The sequence below is a fragment of the Typopeltis vanoorti genome, chromosome 8 (assembly GCF_054136105.1).
Source record: "Typopeltis vanoorti isolate ZY-2024b chromosome 8, IOZ_Tvanoo_1.0, whole genome shotgun sequence".
NCBI lineage: Eukaryota > Metazoa > Arthropoda > Arachnida > Uropygi > Thelyphonidae > Typopeltis > Typopeltis vanoorti.
Genome location: NC_143556.1, coordinates 142,990,287 through 143,009,479, shown reverse-complemented (window position 1 = coordinate 143,009,479; position 19,193 = coordinate 142,990,287). Strand labels below are relative to the sequence as shown.

At 37.6% G+C, this 19,193-nt stretch overlaps 1 protein-coding gene across 1 annotated transcript in view; it reads left to right on the top strand.

The window, feature by feature from the left end:
- Cad74A (cadherin 74A) overlaps positions 1-19,193 on the top strand; it is an 850,889-nt gene that overhangs the window by 356,295 nt on the left and 475,401 nt on the right. The window contains exon 23 of the mRNA XM_090396473.1: positions 18,952-19,104. Within this exon, the coding sequence (XP_090252599.1) occupies positions 18,952-19,104 (153 nt within the window). The remainder of the gene's footprint in view (positions 1-18,951; positions 19,105-19,193) is intronic.

Sequence of the window (19,193 nt, the reverse complement as noted above, 5' to 3'; positions counted from 1 at the left end):
GAGAAGCAGGGTTGAGTATTGAGGGTTTCCCGAATTGCAGAGCTTCTGACTCTGTCGAGTTTTGTCAGCTCCGCAACCCCTCGAAGGAACCTCATTTCAGCTGCTTGGATTCGTGTCCACATTCTTTCGGTCATTACCCAACTCTCATGACCATAGGTGAGGATGGGGACATAGACTGTATTGAAGACAGCTAGCTTTGCCTTCTGGCTTAACTCCCGCTTCAATACTACCGAACGACTAAGCTCCCGCAATATTGAGCTTGCTAAGCCAATTTGAGTATCTAGCTCTACGTCCCATTTTCCATCATTCGTGAATATGGACCCAAGGTATTTAAACTTCTCCACCTGTCTCATTGGGACTCCACTTACATTTAGAGTGCACTGGGATGGTTGTTTTGAGACCACAAATGTTTCAGTTTTGGCTACACTGATCTTCATTCCGACATCTGCACAAACAGCTACAAACCTATCCAGGGTCCGCTGGAGGTCATCTGTGGAAGAGCTAAGCAGAACTAGGTCATCCGCAAAAAGCAGATGTCCAATGCTGCATTTTCCAATTCTGACACACTCACTGCCTCAGCTGTGCCTATCAATCCAGTCCATAAATATTATGAAAAGGAGGGGTGACAGAACACACCCTTGGCGGAGGCCAACGGAGACTGTGAAAGGTTCAGACTTTGTGCTGTTTACCCTGACACAAAACTCTGGGCATTCATACTGGGACTTGATGGCAGCTAATAGTTGACCATCCACTCCATACTCCTGTACTACTTGCCAAAGCTTATCCTGAGGAACCCGGTCATATGCCTTCTCCAAGTCCACCAAACATGTGTAGACATTCTTGGCATATTCCCAAGATTTCTCAAAGACTTGCCTTAAAGTGAAGATTTGGTCAGTTGTGCTTCTACCAGGACGAAAGCCACATTGTTCTTCCTGGAACTTTGACTCAACTATGCTCCTGCACCGTCTTTCCAAGTACTTAGCATACACTTTCCCGGGCAGGCTGAGCAGAGAGATGCCACGATAGTTACTGCAATCCTTCTGGTCTCCCTTCTTAAAGACTGGTATTATTATGCCCATCTGCCATTGCTTTGGTGCTTGCCCAGATATCCAAGCAGCCTGACACACTCGAGTCAGCCAGAGAACACCGTCTCGATTTAAGGCTTTTAGCATTTCGGGCCGAATTTCATCATCGCCAGCAGCCTTGCCCGATTTTAGCGATTTTATTGCTAAATGGACCTCTTCTGCTGTGAGACTAGTCATTGCCCCGATCTGCACCTCTTGGATGTCCACAACTGCTGGGCCACCCGGGTTAAGAAGGCTCTCAAAGTATTCCCTCCATCTGTGGAGGATATCCTTCTCAGTTGTTAAAAGTGCACCATCAGAGGCCTTAATTGCCCTTGCTGTTCACGATTTCCTCCCTCGAAGGCGGTGGATGGTCTGCCAGAATACTTTGTTTGCATTTGCATAGGATGAGTCTAATCTTTCTCCAAAGGATTCCCAAGCCTTCTGCTTTGCTGTCTTTACTGCCTTAGCAGCAGCTTTTCATGCCTCAGCATACCACAAATGCATCTCAGGTGACCTGCCTCTAAGCCATGTTAGATAGGACTCCTTTTTTGCCCGGACAGTTTTTCGTACTTCTTGGTTCCACCAAGGTGTCCTTTTCTCACTGCCCGTTGCCACACCGAGCCGCTTTCTGCCACACCATGAGAGTGCAGAGGCAGTGACAGCTGTTCTGAACAGCTTCCATTCCTCCTCAACATCTGCAGTATGCTTGGGAATCTCTTTGAACCTGGAGGAAATGTCATCTGCAAAATTCTTCCTCACAGCCTCATTTTCCAATGTCTCCCATTTCACGCGGTATAGCTGCTTAGGCCTACCAGCATTGATGGTAGCATCTGGTTTCTGAAGCCATAGAGTGCACACAACAAGGTTGTGGTCAGTTGACAGTTCTGCCCCTCTTCTCACACGAACGTCCAACACTGAGGAAAATAGGTCTGCTGAGACTATAAAGAAGTCAATCAGAGACCTTTGTTCTAGTGTATCCCTGTACCAGGTATACTTATGGACTTCTCCGTGCTGGAAGAAGGTATTCATTATGGACAAGCTGTTAGTACAGCAGAAGTCCAATAATTTCAACCCATTCGCGTTAAGGTCAGGGGCACCGTTTCTTCCAACCACACCCCTCTATGTCTGGTCATCTTTTCCAACATGTGCATTGAAGTCATCCATTAACAGGACTGATTCCATGTCTGCCACCCTGTCAAAAGCAGCATCCACGTCCTCTAGAAAGGCAGAGTATTCTGACTCTAGATTAGGTGCATAGGCTTGCACCACAGCCAAATCATGGTTTTTCATCTGAAGCTTTAACACACATACCCGTCCCCCCAATGGGATCCACTCAGCAACACAGTCTGACAGCTGGGGGCTTATGAGTATCCCCACACCCACCTGAGCAGACATTGTCGGGCTCACACCAGAGTAGTAGAGCTTCCACCCCTTATCCAGGTCGACAGTTCCAGAGCCTTTCCTCTTGGTTGAAGAAAGCCCGACTAAGTCTAGCCGGTAGCGCTTGGCTTCCTCAACCAGTTCCAACTCCTTCCCTGTCAGAGAGAAGATGTTCCACTTGCCTAAAGCCATAGTCTGGTGCCGTTTGTATTGACAAGAAAATTTTGTGCACCACATTCTGGTATTCTGATATTTCCTTGTATGAATGGTGTACAAATTTCCTTGGCAAACAACTACAAGGTCGCTTACACAGACTCAATGATTAGATGATTATTGGCAAGACTAGATTAACATTTCTCTGATTGCAATATACCAATTCCAGAACATCTAGATAATAAGAAGAGTGAAAACCAAAATAATAACAAAAAATCAAATACTGGGAAAACAGAAATCACAAATGTAACATGAGCTCCATATATGTTGACTGCCCCTGTGATCTCAGAATGTGGAAGTTCCACAAAATGCAAATTAGGCCAAGATTGCCACTAATAGAAAGCAGCACAGGAAATCTGATGCAAACATAAAAAACCAACATGACATTGACTCCATTTGCCCTTGAGCTCAGATGACTATGTCAAAATGGCTCATTCTCCATAATTCCCTTTTTTTTAGCTTTCGTTTTTGAATCTAGTTGTTCATCCTTGATACAAGGCCATTATAAAACCACAGTATATATTCTTCTGGTTGTGATTTGCATATTTTTGATTTCCACATTGTTATTTCCATATATTTTTATCTCTATTTTATCCCCCTTCTGAAAAATGTTCTAATGTATTTTTAATCCAACCGATAGTCCCAAATGGTTTTTATAGTTCATTATTATTATTAACATCTGATCTCCATGGAGTTAGAAACTCATTGTGGGAAGTACGCACTATTGCACACAATGCTCATCCAACCATGCTTTAAACTTATTCAGTGTGTCTACATTCACAACACACTCAGGCAATGCATTCCATCCACCAACACTCTCCATGCAAAGAACCTGCTCCTCACTTCTCTGCTCACACTCTCCTTATACAATTTCCAGTGATGGCCTCTTGTTCTATTCCCCTCTCCCATTCTATGAAAAATCTCTTCCATGTCAACCTGATAACAACCTTTGACTAGCTTATGCTTCTCAGTAATATTCCCCCTCTCCCCTCCTGTTCACTATTGCAGCTTACATTCTCCCAATCTGTCCTCGTACTCCACATTCCAAAGACCACCCACCTTTGGGAATCTTCTCTGGACCCTTTCCAACAAATCATCATCATCATGAAAACCCAGCAACCAAATTTGTGCACATTAATCCATATGAGGCCTGATCATGGCCTCAATGACCTTGATCAGGCTATAGCATCATAACCTCTCTATTTCTGCATGTAATGGTCCTCTGCATCATTGCCATTATCTGATGTGACATCTTCACAACTAGTTTCAGGTCCTAAATTTCAGGTCCTTGTCCACCATCACTCTGAAGGATCTCCTCTACTTCCTAACTCATTAAAAGTGAACTATTACTCACAGTTCATTTTTAATAGTTTAGAGTTCAGTTATTTATTATTTTTACCAATTATATTTCTGATATTATTTCATCATAAAAATGTAAACTTGGGAATTCTATGAAGGTATGTCAAAACCATTGATAAAAAATTATTCTTCTTATATTATTTTTCTTTCAGTTTATATTTAAAATACCTATCATAAATATCTTAATTTAACTGGAGTAAAAAATAGCCAATGATTTAATGCAAGTGGTACCCCTTTTGGAAATAAGCAAAATAAGCCATAAGTATTGATGATATCGATTTAGAGAAACGTGGAAAGACGATTCAAGTAACGTGGAAAAAAAAATTCCAATAAAATAATATTTATCTTCTTGTTTTTTAATTATCCACTGGAATGTTTAGCAGCATCTGTGCATGTCTTTCTCATGGCCAGATTAAAATTATTAGGCCTGGTTCTTATTATGAATAAGATTTTGGTGATGACCTATTGTTTTCTCTCTCTCTCTCTCTCTCTCTCCCCCCCCTCCCTCCCTCCCTCCCTCCCCTCGCTGCAAAACATTTCTTTTGCATTAATCTAATAGATTTCTTTGACATATGTCTCATATCACTCTCTTCTTTCAGTACACCAAGCACTGAAACTTCTTAATTTCACGATTTATTGCTATCCTCAGCTTCTCGTAACGTGATTCCTAAATTTCAGGTTCTTGTCAACTTTCATGGGTTCTCCTTATATTTGTCTCCTTCCGTATATTCCCCAAAGAATGCACAAGATCCCATTCTTACCTTCCAAATTTCAAAACCTAAAATGAACTCTCAATTCAATGCAACATTGAATTCAGAGCTCAGTCCACTCATGTACTTACAAGACTGTTGAATCCTCCTATACAAGCACATCTACTCCACTCTTCATAGTTCTCCACTTTATCATCTATAAACAACTTGTATTCTGTATTCTTATGTAAAATTTCTCCCAATACCATTAACATGTACAATGATGAGTAATAACTCTAAAATAAACCTGTGCATTCACACCACTAATGACTTGATTCTTCTAGAATATTGCCCCCCCCACCCCTTATATACTCATCTTGCTAATCCCATTCTTTATTCCTCAAGTTAGATGTCAATTATTCATGCAGCAATCTGTTAAAGGCTATTAAAATTTATTATTATTATTATTACATGATACCTCCAAGCAGTTCAAAGACTCATTGAGGGAGGGCCTGCTCTACAATTCTCCATCTCCACTGTTCAGTTCACAAACTACCGTGAATCTTAACTACCATCATCATCTACACCAGTGCCATCTACTGCCCACCACTAGTAATTTCACAGACAATCACAAACATCCATGCTCACAGCGGGATTCGAACCTGCAGCCTTTTGGCTGGAGAGAGGATATGCTAACCACTCTGCCAACCAGGCTGGCATATAAATGCATGAGTGCATATGCATCCTTTGCAGTGCTTTGCAAAGTTGAACTTATAAGTCTGCTGATATTCTAACATAGTGAGCTTGTCAATATTTAACTGGAGAATTTAAGCATAACGAACACAACATCTGCTTCACTCCTTGCATCTCTCTCTCTCTCTCTCTCTCTCTCTGTCCCTTCCTCCCTCGCTTGAACTTTGCATCATATCAGATTATTGCATATTCTTATTAAGTCTCTTATTAAATCTCATAAATAAAACTCCATCTCCTCAATAGTAATATATGTGCCTGTGGCATATATACCCTTTTCTTCCTCTTCTGGGTAGTTGATACACAGCTGGCTGATACCAAATATGTACCCAACTCAGCAATTTGTTATCTAGTATCTCATAACATGTGACACATTCGTTTCTGTAGTGTCACAGGAACAGATGTTTGAATAACAACTGTTCATGGGAAAATCTATTAATGCTTATTTCAAAATCTAAATTTACTCCTATGTATACATCCCCTCTCCTCAAGTTGGATGTATACATCAGGGCAATGGTGCAATGAACTTAGGACAAATTTGGCTATTCTGTCTGAGGAACTGCAAGGCTCATATCATATGGTTTTATTAAAGAAGGAAACAGTAAACCATTTCTGTATATATATATTTTCTCAAGAAAACGTTTTGAACATAGGTATAAGTTATTGAGATATGATGTTGAACGATGGAAGACCAAAGTATGAAGGCATCAAAATAGTCACTAGAAAACAGCAGAGGGGAATTACTAATAAAATTAACACGAATGATGAATGATATGGGAGATTGCAGTTACACCAAAGATGGTAAAACCCTATCGAATTATGTATAGAGAAGTATGTGAGAGACTTCACCTATGGTAACTAGAGTCGCTTCTCTATCTAATCACATTCTTAATTATGCTAACTTGGCCAAGATCTGGGATAAATCAGAAGACCCATTTAGATGCTATGATGAGCGTGATAGAAGAATATAGAATCAGTAGAAATTATTCTCAATCTGGTTCACCTTAATACAAACCGAAGCTTATAATCTCTCTGATAGTTAGCACTCAGCTATCCCAACTTTCAGGTCATACCCATGTGAATGTGTTCAACAATAGTGTGGAATGTGCAGCACCTTCAAATGTCATCAATCTGTTTATAACTTAATATTATGGATGTTGTTCTCTAGTACACTTTGTATTTCTTTTTCCTTTACTTTCGCATCAAATAAAGTTTTCTAGCAGGGTGAAACTAGTTATGCATTCAAAAAATATAATAATAGTTGTTTTCTGTTTTGTTATTCCTCATCTTTTAGTCATTGAAGTCTTCTTCAATGATTTTCTTCAGTTATGTCAGATGGCTGAGTAAATCTGTTGAATCATATAACATCAGGTTTATATCCAGATGGTTATGTTTTTGCATAATTTCTGTCAATATTAATTTATTTGTTTTCATGACACCTCCAAGGAGTTCAAAGACACATTGAGGGGGGGGGGACATCTACTTTAAAAATCTCCATGTCCACCACATAATCCACCAACTACACTGAACTGCCACTACCATCATCCTCCACACCAATGCCATCTACTACCCACCACCACTAGTATTTTTGTCTGTAAATTGTATGTGTTCTGAAGGCTGATGTGTCTGTATGGCAGATAAAAAACCTGAGTTTCTCAGAGGAAAAAACCCTGCTGTCTCCATATGAGATTGGTTAACTCACCTTCAATTGAAAAAACACATATTAAGATTCCTTTCATCACAATGAGAATCGAACTTAGGCATTTTCCAATCAGTGGGCGCAATGTACCATCATTCTTCCAATTGTGGTATGGAAGCACAATAATAAGAAGAATAATAAAGTCTCCAATAAACATCTCCTAGGTGGGGAATCGATCCCCAGTCTCCTGCATGACAGGTGGGGATACTAATGAGGAATAATTATAACAGTTTTAACATTATTATAAAATTATGACATCAAATATTTGTTATATTTAATGTTATTATTGAACAATAGTAATCAATGAAAGGAAATAGTAATAATAGCATTCCAAATTGTTGTTGTTTCACGTACTGTGACAAACTGTTCTTTTGCTCTGAAGATTTTGGATATAATACCAGTGAAATATCAGCTAAAATATTTAATATTTAGTAATATTAAGTATTTTCATATCATTCTGTGTTGTAATCAATACCGTTAACATAAACTAACATGTACTGCCAACACATAAGCCTTTCTACTCATTCTTGATTGGAAGGCAGTTTCAAGTATAGTTATGTATGCAAACTTCAAAAATTGACAATGAAAGTTATTTGTACCTATGGTCCAACAGAGAGTTCTCCTAAGGAAGACGTGAAGGAAATTTTTTGAATCATTAGAGCAGGCAACTCACAAAAAGAAAATTAAAAAAGTGGTACTTGTTGGAAATGTGAACAGCAGAGCAAGAAATTAATTCCACCAGGCTATATATAAAAGCATTTGGGGAAAATTTGGAGAAAAGGGCAAAGAAAAGAAATAAGAAAAGCCTCATTGATAGTGTCAGTTGATAGTGATATCTTCAGACTGGTTCAGGATATGAGTATGCAGAGGATTTGAAATTGGAAGTGATGACCATCACTTAGTGCTATAGGATAAAAATGAATATCACATTTTAAAGAATAGTTATGTAAGAAACTTTTATTGTTATTATTATTATCCTAAGACCACTGGATCAAAGACTCACCTAGGAGGTCCCAATGTCATATGTACAGCTCATCATACCTTGCCTTAAACACATTCAAATTCTCTGCAGTTACCACAGATCTCAGGCAAGTTATTCCAATCAATCACAACTCTGCATGCAAAAAACCTGCTTCTAACTCCCTTGTTCACACTCTCCTTATACAGCTTCCAGGGATGACCTCTTGTTCTCCCCCTTGATCTTCCACCATTTTATGAAAAGTTTCTTTAACATTGATCCTATAACAATCCCTTACCAACTTGTATGTCTCTATCATATCACTCCTCTTTTACCTATCCACTAGACTACTCTGTAAATTTCACCTTGTCAACCTTTCCTCTTGTTCAACATTCCAGACGTCAGAAACTACCCTATTCAGTTGCCTCTGGACCTTTTCCAACATCTCTTTGTTCTTTTGAAAACCTGTGCACAGTAGTCCATGTGTGGCCTAATCAAGGCTTACAGTGGAGTGAGGACCTCCTTACTTCTACAAGTCAGTGTCCTCTGCATCATTCCCAGAATTCGTTGTATTGTCCTCACAATTTTGGCAATATCTCCCTAAATTTTAAATCCTTATTCCACCATCATTCCAAGATTTCTTGTTTTCTCCATCTTCATCAATATATCCCCACCAAGCATAAATTCTACATCTCATATTCGTTTTCCCAATTTTAAAACCTTACATTTTGCAACTTTTAAAAAGAAGTAATATTGACCATCTTTTACAAGTAAATTGTAGACTCAGTTATACAAATATTAATGAAGAAAATATGAAACTATTTGAAAACAATAACCAAACCTTGAGGTCTCACTGGCAAACTCTGAAGAAAACATTGATTGATTCAGCTAGGGATGTATATCGTGAAGTTGTCTATAAGGATAAAAAATAAAATAAAAAATAAGTACACTATGATAAACAGAAAATTTTAAAGAAGCAGTCCTTGACAACAAGAAAGAAAGAATATTAAAAGTTCCTAGCAAATAATTCAGCAGATAACCCAAAAGAATACATGGAAAAAATGCAAGCGAGTTAAGCTATGTGTAAAAGTAGCTAAACAAACGTAATGGGAAACCTTCAGTGAGAATGTCGAAAATAAATATCAGGAAAGTTGAAAAATGTTTGGGAGGCTGTTGAAAAACCTTAGAAATGGAGGAAAGAGTACTGTAAAAGCAATCAAAGATGATAATGGTGACATGAAAACTGAAGATAAGCATATCTTAGATGTCTAAAGTAATTACTTTGAAAGATTGCTAAACAAAACAAGCAGTGACAGAATAGTTGTAGAAAATTTTCAAGAGGAATGAAATCTGAAGTCCATATCAATAATTTAAGTAGAATAAACCATCAACATTTGAAATATGCAAAGCATTTGGAGTAGATGCTATTGAACCAGAAATTTTTAAATATAGAGGTATAAAAGTTTTGCAGTTGCTATACTGCATGATTCAGAAGGTCGAATTCCTGATTTGAGTAGAGTTCTCATAGTTCCCATCTATAAAGATGGATATAAATCTGAATGTGAGAATTACAGAGGAATTTTTCTGCAAAGTATTCCAGATAAGATTTATACAAGCATACTTGAAAAGAGGTTGAGAAAAATCCTGGAAGAGAAACTTGAGGAAGAACAAGCTGGGTTCAGGCAAAATAGAGGTTATGAACATGTAGGTTTTCACTTTATCACAAATAGTCAAAAAATCATTGGAATGTGACAAAGATCTTTAATTTAATTTGGTAGATCTGGAAAAGGCATATGACAAAGTGTCTAGAGAAAAGCTTTTCAAAACACTTCTGTTAAATAGAGTAAATGGACCATTATACAGATCGGTATATATAATTGATATTCAAGTTGTAAGTTAGCAATTAAATTTGAAAGAAATACAGGGACATGGTTTGATATAAAATCAGGTGTAAAACGAGGATTCATTTATCTTCACTGTTATTCGTCATCTATATGGATCATGTTTCTCAACACAGTACAGAAGTTAATTATTTTGTCTTTGCCAATTAATCATAGATGGCTTTCAAGAAAACCAACCACCAAAGAAGACAACAGCAATCTTCTTGGATCTTATAGCTGCCTTCGATCGTGTTTGGAAACAAAAGTTAATAAAAATTGCATACAATACTGGAATAAGGGGAACACATTAATTTGGATTTCAGATTTCATGAAAAGAAGAAAAATGAAAGTAAAAGTTAATGGAATTTATTCCAACATGCATCGAACTTGGACTGGAATCCCACAAGGTTCTGTTTTAAGTAGGGTGACCAACTCTCCCTTATTTCCTGGGAACTCCTGTACTTTTGCTAATTTTTTTTAATCATCCCAGCTCCCGTATTGATCTTCAAATACCCCCTATATTTTTGATAATCATCGTTGTCATTAATTTTTCAGTATGTATTATAACCCCCAAAATACAATTTGACACTAATATCGATAGTTTGGAAAATTCTAATCGATTCAATTCTGTTCCAGCCAACGAATATACGTGGATGTTCCGGCAAAGATGTTATATCGTTGCGCTGATTTTGTAACTTTTGGCAGCACTTTAATAATCGATACCCATTCGGAATAATCAAATCATTAGTAGCGATTTTCAATATATACTTCCAGATTTTGTTTGTCTATTTCCTATTTTGCATTCTTACCAGCCGTTGTGTCTGCATTCATTCTCAAAGTATTTTCAGTATCCTTGAACATCGAGTGCCATAGCATATTTTCGTGATGGATAGTGACAGTAAAACGGAAAGTCATCATCATCATCAAATTCGATGATTATGATGATGACTTTCCGTTTCACCGTCACTATCCATCACGAAAATATGCTATGGCACTCGATGTTCAAGGATACTGAAAATACTTTGAGAATGAATGCAGACACATGCATGAAACGGAAAGTAATAATTTAAAAAGGCAACTAAAAAAGAAATGTAAATATTTGTGTGTTTATCCGAAGAAATGGGAAGAACAGTACTCGTGATTAAAACCCATGCCATCCAACGTTCACAAAGCTAATTGTATATTATGTAAACGTGACTTCAGTATCACCCATGGGGGTAATAATGACTGCAAGCAACATTCTAGCACTGAAGAACATAAACAGAGAGAGAAATATGTGAAGACTTCTTCGAATTTGAATCTCTTTTTTGAACCACTCGGCCAGCCAGGCTGGCCAAAATACCTTCATCATCTATACCAGCACCATCTACCACCGACCACCACCACCAGTATTTTCACTGATCTCAGTTTCTTTTGATATTGTAAATGAAGACAATCTGTATGAAGAGTTTTATAGTGCAGTGAGTGTTGTGAATATTGATATTGAAATGATAATTTTAAAAATTTATGGACACTTTATGAAAGAATTAAAATCATTCTTTAAATTTCTTGAAGCTGAACGGTCTGAAATTCTTCATGTTCTTACTTGGTGGCTTTCTTTGACATCAGCTCTAGGTTAATAAAGAACTGGTTACCTATTAAGAGTTATTTTAAAAGTGTCAACGACTGTCCAAAAACTCGAAAAAACAATTCAATGATGAGGATCCAGAAAAGGAGTGTGTGTGTTGTTGAAATATACCTTAATTTTTTTTTTTCCAACATTGGTGCTGTACTTGTTCAAGCTGCCAAAAATCCCTTGAAACTGCAGCTCTTAGTATCAATGCAATGTTTAGGTAGTAAAATTCAACAGAGGATAAAGGACGGTTTTTTTGATAATGCCACTGAAAAGATTTTAAGCTATATGACCCCAGGCCTACAAAAAAAAAAAAAAAATTAAAGATGATTTTGTTAGTTTTTACTGTTATTGTACAAGTACATTTCCAACAATTTTGATTTATCTGATGCAAATCCCATCCATTTGTCTTGTGCCCCTAAATTTGGACAGTGAACTTTCTTTCAGGCATTTGCAAGCCATTGTTCAACAGTTACTTTTGATATTGTAAATGAAGACAATCTGTATGAAGAGTTTTGTAGTGCAGTGAGTGTTGTGAATATGGTGAAATCAGGAAGTACTGAACAAAAGTGTGTGAATATATTTACTGAATTAAACAGCAAGAAAATCAATGTTCCAAATCTTGGTAAAATTTTAGGCTTTGTGTTAAGTATTCCAGGCTCAAATGCCCACACTTCGAGAATGTTCTCAATGATGAACAATAAATGGATAGATCAGAGAAATCAAACTAGCTTAGAATTAATTAAATTAGAACTAATGGTAGTGATCAATTTTGATTATGATTGTAAAGAGTTTTTGCAGTTTGCAAATCAAAGCATCTGTTGATAAATATAAATAAGTTTAATCTAAGAAGTATGGATATTTTAACTGTATGTAAGTATAAATGTTTAAAATTATATTAAATATTTTGATGCTCTAATTTAAATTGCTATTTGTATATTGGACAGTGAATTTTCTTTCAGGCATTTGCAAACCATTGTTCAACAGTTTTTTTTTTTTACCTCAGTAACACAAGTGTTGTTTAGTGGTTCTGCTTTAGAGTTTTGTTGTTACCTATTGTGTTATTATTATGTTATTTTTGAGTTACCGAGAATGCGAGATAGGGAACGCAGTCGGGAGTATCGGCAGCCGAAGAAAAGATAAGTTATTCCTATAGATGAATATAGCATTTATATATATGTATATATACATTTAGTGTTTATATATATATATATATCATCATCATCATCATCATAAAATTCCTGCCATGTACCCTCAAGAAGGGGTGTACAGGATATGATAGTACTACATGAAAAATTGACATCATTACTAACTTCCTATCTACTTTCCTCCAAATCAGTCTGTTACTTGTATATATATATATATATATATATATATATATATATATATATATATATATATATATATATATATATATATATAATACAGTGTTTATATAGCATTTATATATAATTAACAATTACTTTAGTAGTTCCTCAGAAGTAAGGAATGATGGCAATTTCAGTTGCAATAGTAAATGGCATGTTACCAAGTCCTCTGCCATTTAAGAACTCTATTATAAGTAATATAATAAGGGACTTTGTGGCATGCAGTGCTTGCGGCATGTATACATCTCGGGAGTTGGATATGTGGCTGGTGAGAGAGAGGGAGAGAGTGCATATATGTGCAAAATGCAGGCAGTGGGAGGAAATAAATGAAGTAGATATATCATTAACTGACCTAGTTGCTCCAGGAATAGGAAATGAATATCAGAAGACAAGTAGTGTGATAGTAGAGAATGAAGCAAGAACTATGAATGAGAAAATAATAGTCGATAGTGTGGAAGGTGTGAGTGACTGTGAAAGTTTCGGAGATGGTCTTGTTTGGGAGAATGAATTTCAATTAAGAGTGACTGACTTGCAGAGAGAGAGAGAGAGAGATGGATGGGCTGAAAGAGGAGGTGGAATGTCTTGTGAATGAGATGAGAAGTGTGAAAGATCAGATTAGGAGAATGGAAGATATAATTGCAAGGGGAGAGAGAGAGTTTTGGAAATGATAGAGGAGGAGAAAATGGAAACAGTAGGAGAGAGGGAATGAGAAAGAGGTATGGGAATGCTAGAAGAGAGAATAGAAACAGTAGGAGAGAGATAATGAGAGAGAGAGAGAGAGAGAGAGGTATGGGAATGATAGAAGAGGAGAGAATTAGGAGCAGTAGAGGAGAGGGAATGAGAAAGACATATGGGAATGATAGAAGAGGAGAGAATGCAAACAGTAGAAGAGAGAGAGAGTGAGAGAGAGTTATGGGAATGATAGAGGAGGGGAGAATGGAAATGGTCAGAGAGAGGAATTGAGAAGAATGCGAGGGAGTGCTGGAACCAGGTACAGAGTGATGCGAGGACAGTAGGTAAGTAGAGGAACACAGGGAGAAGGAGTTTGAAGAGAGAGAGGGATGCAGGTGAACAATCAAGGAACAGAGTGGTTAGAGGTGATGTATGGAGACTCGATGATCTCTGGTGTGCAAGATAGGATGCCAGAGGTGTGTTTGCCTGAAGGGATGATAGCAAATGTGGCTATGGCAATTAAGAGGAGTGAAAGAATGGATGAAATAATTGTGATGGTGGGTACGAATGACTTGAGAGGCAGTGTAAATTGGGTGGCGAGAGATCTGAGAGTCTTGCTTGAAGTTGTGCAAAAGAAAACTCAGAGAGGGTAGATTGTGTGTGTGTGTGTTGCCCAGGTATGATAGTGACAAACTGAGCAGAAGAACAGCAATACTGAATCGCATAATTGCCAGAATGTGTCAGGAGAGAGGATTGGAATACGTGAATGCTTGGAGGGCATTTGAGGACAGAAGGGAACTGTATGCTAGAGACTGCTTGCATTTGAATGAGGAAGGACAAAGGCATCTGTAAAGATTGCTGTTTTCTGAACGAGTTAGTGTTTTAATGCAGGGAAACTAGAATTCCCAGGGAGGATGGTAGCAGGGGTGGCCTCTTGTGAGAATGGGTGCTTGGGGGGAAGTTGGATGACATCAGGTAACATTGAGCCGAGGGGGGTCGAGAGGGGACAATGATAGGTATAGAAGCAGTGACGTTTTTATGCTCTATACTAATGCCAGGAGTATCTGAAATAAAGGAGATGAATTGGTGGTGCTGATAGCATCAACCTGGCCAAAGATTATTGAGATCTCTGCGACATGGTTGATGGAGGATGATATAATAAATGGAATTGAAGTGGCAGGGTACAGCATTTTTCGGCAGAATAGGAAAGGAAAATGTGGTGGTGGATTACTGCTTATGATGAGTGATGGCTTATGTCCTCTAAGAGTGGAGGCTTTGAAAGCATATGGTGTGAGGTAGAAGTTGCCAAGACTAGATATTTAGTGGGGTGTTGCTATAAACCAGGGAGCACAGAGGGTGGGGACCAGGAGATGTTTAATCAGTTGAGCTTGGCAAGTGCAAGAAGAATGATTGTTTTGGGAGGTTTTAACTACAGCAGTATAAGCCAGGAAGAGGAAAATGTAAGTAGTAAGAAGGGGATAGAATTTCTTGAATTCTTGAGGGAGAAATGTCTTCGGCAGCATGTAATAGAGGGAACAAGAGGTTCAAGAGTTTTGGATTTGGTCATAGCATCAGAAGAGCTGATAATAACTGAGATGACATCTCTCCCACCAGTTGGAGAGGTGACCATATGGTTTTGACTTGGAAAATGAATAGACATGCAGGAGTATCAAAGAGACAGGAACTTATGTGGAATTATAATGCAGGTGATTGTAATAGTCTTAGATGTCAACTTCTGGAAGTTTCATGGAGGGAGGGAGGAATTGGAAGGCCAGGATATCATTAGTGTGTGGGAAATTGTGAAGGTATATTTGTTAACAGCAATAGTAAGCTGTATTCCATGGGTGAAGAAATGGACACAATTTGCTGTAAAGTGGATGACAAACGATATCAAATGGGAACTGCAGTTGAAAAAGAGATTATGGAAGAAATATAAGGAGAGGGGTATTGAAGTTGGTGTTGTATCACCTTACCCCAGTCCTGAAGATACTTTCAGGCGCAAACTTTGTTTGCTCACACTTGGATAAAGGATTAAACTAAATTTATTATACTCTAACCAAGTGAAAAATAAACTTTCAACATCTTTCTCTAAATCCAGAGTAATTTATTAAAAAAGGGTGGCACACCATTTGGCAACTCCTATAGGTAAAGGTGACCTGCGAATGCTTCTGCCTGGTATCTCAGCTTGGGCCTGGCTCCCACTGAAGAGACCTCAATAAAGGTCGAAACTAGTCTGGGTAGTGACCCCAGACTGAAGATACTTTCAGGAGCAAACTTTGTTTGCTCACACTTGGATAAAGGATTAAACTAAATTTATTATAAAAGGAGTGGGGTAGAGGACAGATACATGAAGAATATAGGAGATAAAGGCCTGGAGATTGACCAGAATGGTGAGGAAGGCAAAACTGGAATATGAGAAGAGATTGGCACTAAGATCCAAAGGAAATCCTAGGGAATTTTTTTAGCTATATGGCCAGTAGGCGGAGAAACGATTGTGGAAGAATGACATTGTGGGATAAAAATGTGAATAGAGTGACTGATGCAGAGGACATAGTGGAGTTGTTCAGTGACTACTTTTTTCGAGTATTTCATCCTGGAGGAGATTTTAATGCTAGAAGGATAAGTCAGGTTCAGGGTTTAGAGGTGCAAGAGGAGAGTGTGTTCTAAATACTGAGTACTCTGGATACCAGTAAAGCTGTTGGACTGGATGGTATTTCACCACAGGTTTTGAGAAAATGTGCTAATGAACTGACAGCTCCTTTGACCTGGCTTTTCAATAAAAGTCTGGCTGCGGGAAAGGAAGGAAGGTAAGATAGTGCTGCTGCATAAAAGAGCTTGCAGACTGGAAGTGTCTAATTATAGGCCTGTTTTTGTGTCATCAGTAGTTGTTAAGGTCTTGGATAAATTAGCGAGGGACTATATACAGCATTGGGCAGATGAGGATAATGCTATCTGTGAGAATCAACATGGATTTGTTAAGGGGCACTCTTGTTTTAGTAATATTATTGCCTTTTATAATAAAGTGACAAGAGCAGTTGATGAGTTAAAGGCATATACTGCTATTTTTTTTGGATTTTGTAAAGGCATTTGACAGCTTTTACATGATAAGCTGAAAATTATGTTGCAGCACATGGGTTTAAATGTCGGGTTAGTCAAATGGATTCAGGATTGGCTGACTGATGGGTATCAAAGAGTTGTGTATGGTGGGGCAATATCAAGGAAGCAGAAGGTTACAAGTGAGGTTCCACAGTGCTCAGTACTGGGACTGTATTGTTCAACCTTTATATCAGTGATATTGACAGTGGATTGCAGGGGGGGACGTTCAGTTGTTTGTGGATGATGTGAAGCTGGGAAGGGTTATCAGTAATAGTGCAGATGTGGCAGCCCTACAAGAGGATTTGAATAAACTAGACAGGTAGGCAAATGAATGGGGGGTGTCAGTTCAATGCAGCAAAATGTAAAGTCTTGAGGTTTGGGATCCATCGATGGGAGGATACATACTCGATTGGAGGAGCTGTACTGGACGAGGTAGGGGAGACGAGATCTGAGGGTGATGATTGACAGAAAACTGAAATTCAGGGAGCATATTGCAAAGGTGGTGAGGGTTACTCAGAGGATTGCTGCAATACTGAGAAGGACGCTGAACTGCAGAGATAAAAGAGTTATCATTCCGTTGTATAAGACCCTAATCAGACCATAATTAGACTATTATTTTCAGATTTGGTTCCCAGGATTTGAAGGGGATAAATTGAATGTGGAAAGATGGTTTCAGGACTGTACAATATGAGTTATGAGGATCGACTAAGGGAGGGCGGACTGCAGAGTTTGGTACAGAAACTAACTCCTATTTTGAATTAATACTTCTTCATCCTGTTGTTTATCAGAGGTTGGAAATACCAATAGAAAATCAGAATAAGAAGCATAATACATCTGAAGCTGCACTCATTATACACATTTCTCGATACCACATTCAACAGGAGAGCATCCACTTGGAAAAACATCATCTTTTATCATCCAAAAGGATTTAACAGGGTTGTCAGGATCTCTAAAGTCTCTAAGGAAGCTACGCTCAGGTGATATAATTATTAAAGCATCAACTAAGTCTGAAGAGTTACTTCATGAAATGTCACTCCTCACCTCAATCTGAATATGTCTTCCCTACCAGATACCTACTACGAAATCTCAGTTCACACTGATAGAAACTCACATTCACTACAACAGCAACACCATTTATAAAATTCATTGCCGTGAAGGCTCTGACAGATTTCATTTTCTGAAACATAAAACAATTCATCTATCACCTACCATCTTTTCTGTCCATCACAAATGCAGAGAAGACCACCATCCAAACTAAAATACCCTAAAGATGCTCATGTAACTAAAATCTAGAATGCACCTAAATTTGAAAGCTCTATCATAATTTTCTCCCATGAAGCTCATTTTATTTTTAATTCAGTGTCCCATCTGCCTAGACTGTAAGAAGCATATGTTAATGCTTCCTCCTTATTATTCCATTTATTCCACTTATAATGCTAATTAGTGAAATACCAACCTCATCTCTTATCATAATATATACCCTTCTCTCTCCCTCTCTCTCTCTCTTTCCCCCCTCCTTTTATTTCTTTTCTTTCTTGTATTCATTCCTCTTTCAAAATTTCTTTCCCAATTAACATATAACTCACTGCTATTCCCCAATTTTGACAACTACTCTCATGAACCACCCAATCCGAAGTATTTTATTTTGGATTGGGTAGTTAAGAGACAGCCAACTATGAAATTACTCATAGCTGGCTGTCGAAATGAGGATGTCAACTACAAGTTATCTTGTATTGTATTTTTCATATGAAATATTACTACGCTACCCGCAGACTCTCCACCCAAGTGAAACTAGAATCTTTAAACCAGTAATATAATCAAACTTTTTATTTGCAAACTTTTTTCAATAAAAAAAAAAATTGTAGCTATAGTGGCATAGAGAAAAATTCATCTACAGTTGTATAATTTTGAAGAGAAGATACTCGCATCCTTATGGTGCTGGCAGCAAGTTTGCACATTAGGCCAGTAGCAGTGAACATATTAATAATGATGTAATTACTACTTGGATTACCATTTTGTATTCAGAACATTTACATGCATTTAAATGTCTCATTCATTGTTTATAAAAATACAATATTATTTGTCTATTTTTTTTTGTTGTTATGAATTTCTTTATCCAAATCATGTCAAATTTGCAATATTTCATTTTATATATATATATATATATATATATATATATATATATATTTATTTTTCTATTTCTATATAGTCCTATGTAACTAGCATTTCAGAGTCTGCAACGTATCCACAAACCTTACTTACTGTTCTAGCTTCTGATAGAGACACATATGATGGTTATGGCACTATAAAGTATTCTGTGTCTGGAGATGGAAGTGATGTCTTTTCTATTGATGAAAAATCTGTAAGCAACCAATTTGAGAAACTTTCAACTTTATTAGTAAAAATTTGAGTTGTAGAATTAAATGTATTTATCGTTATTAAATATTTCAA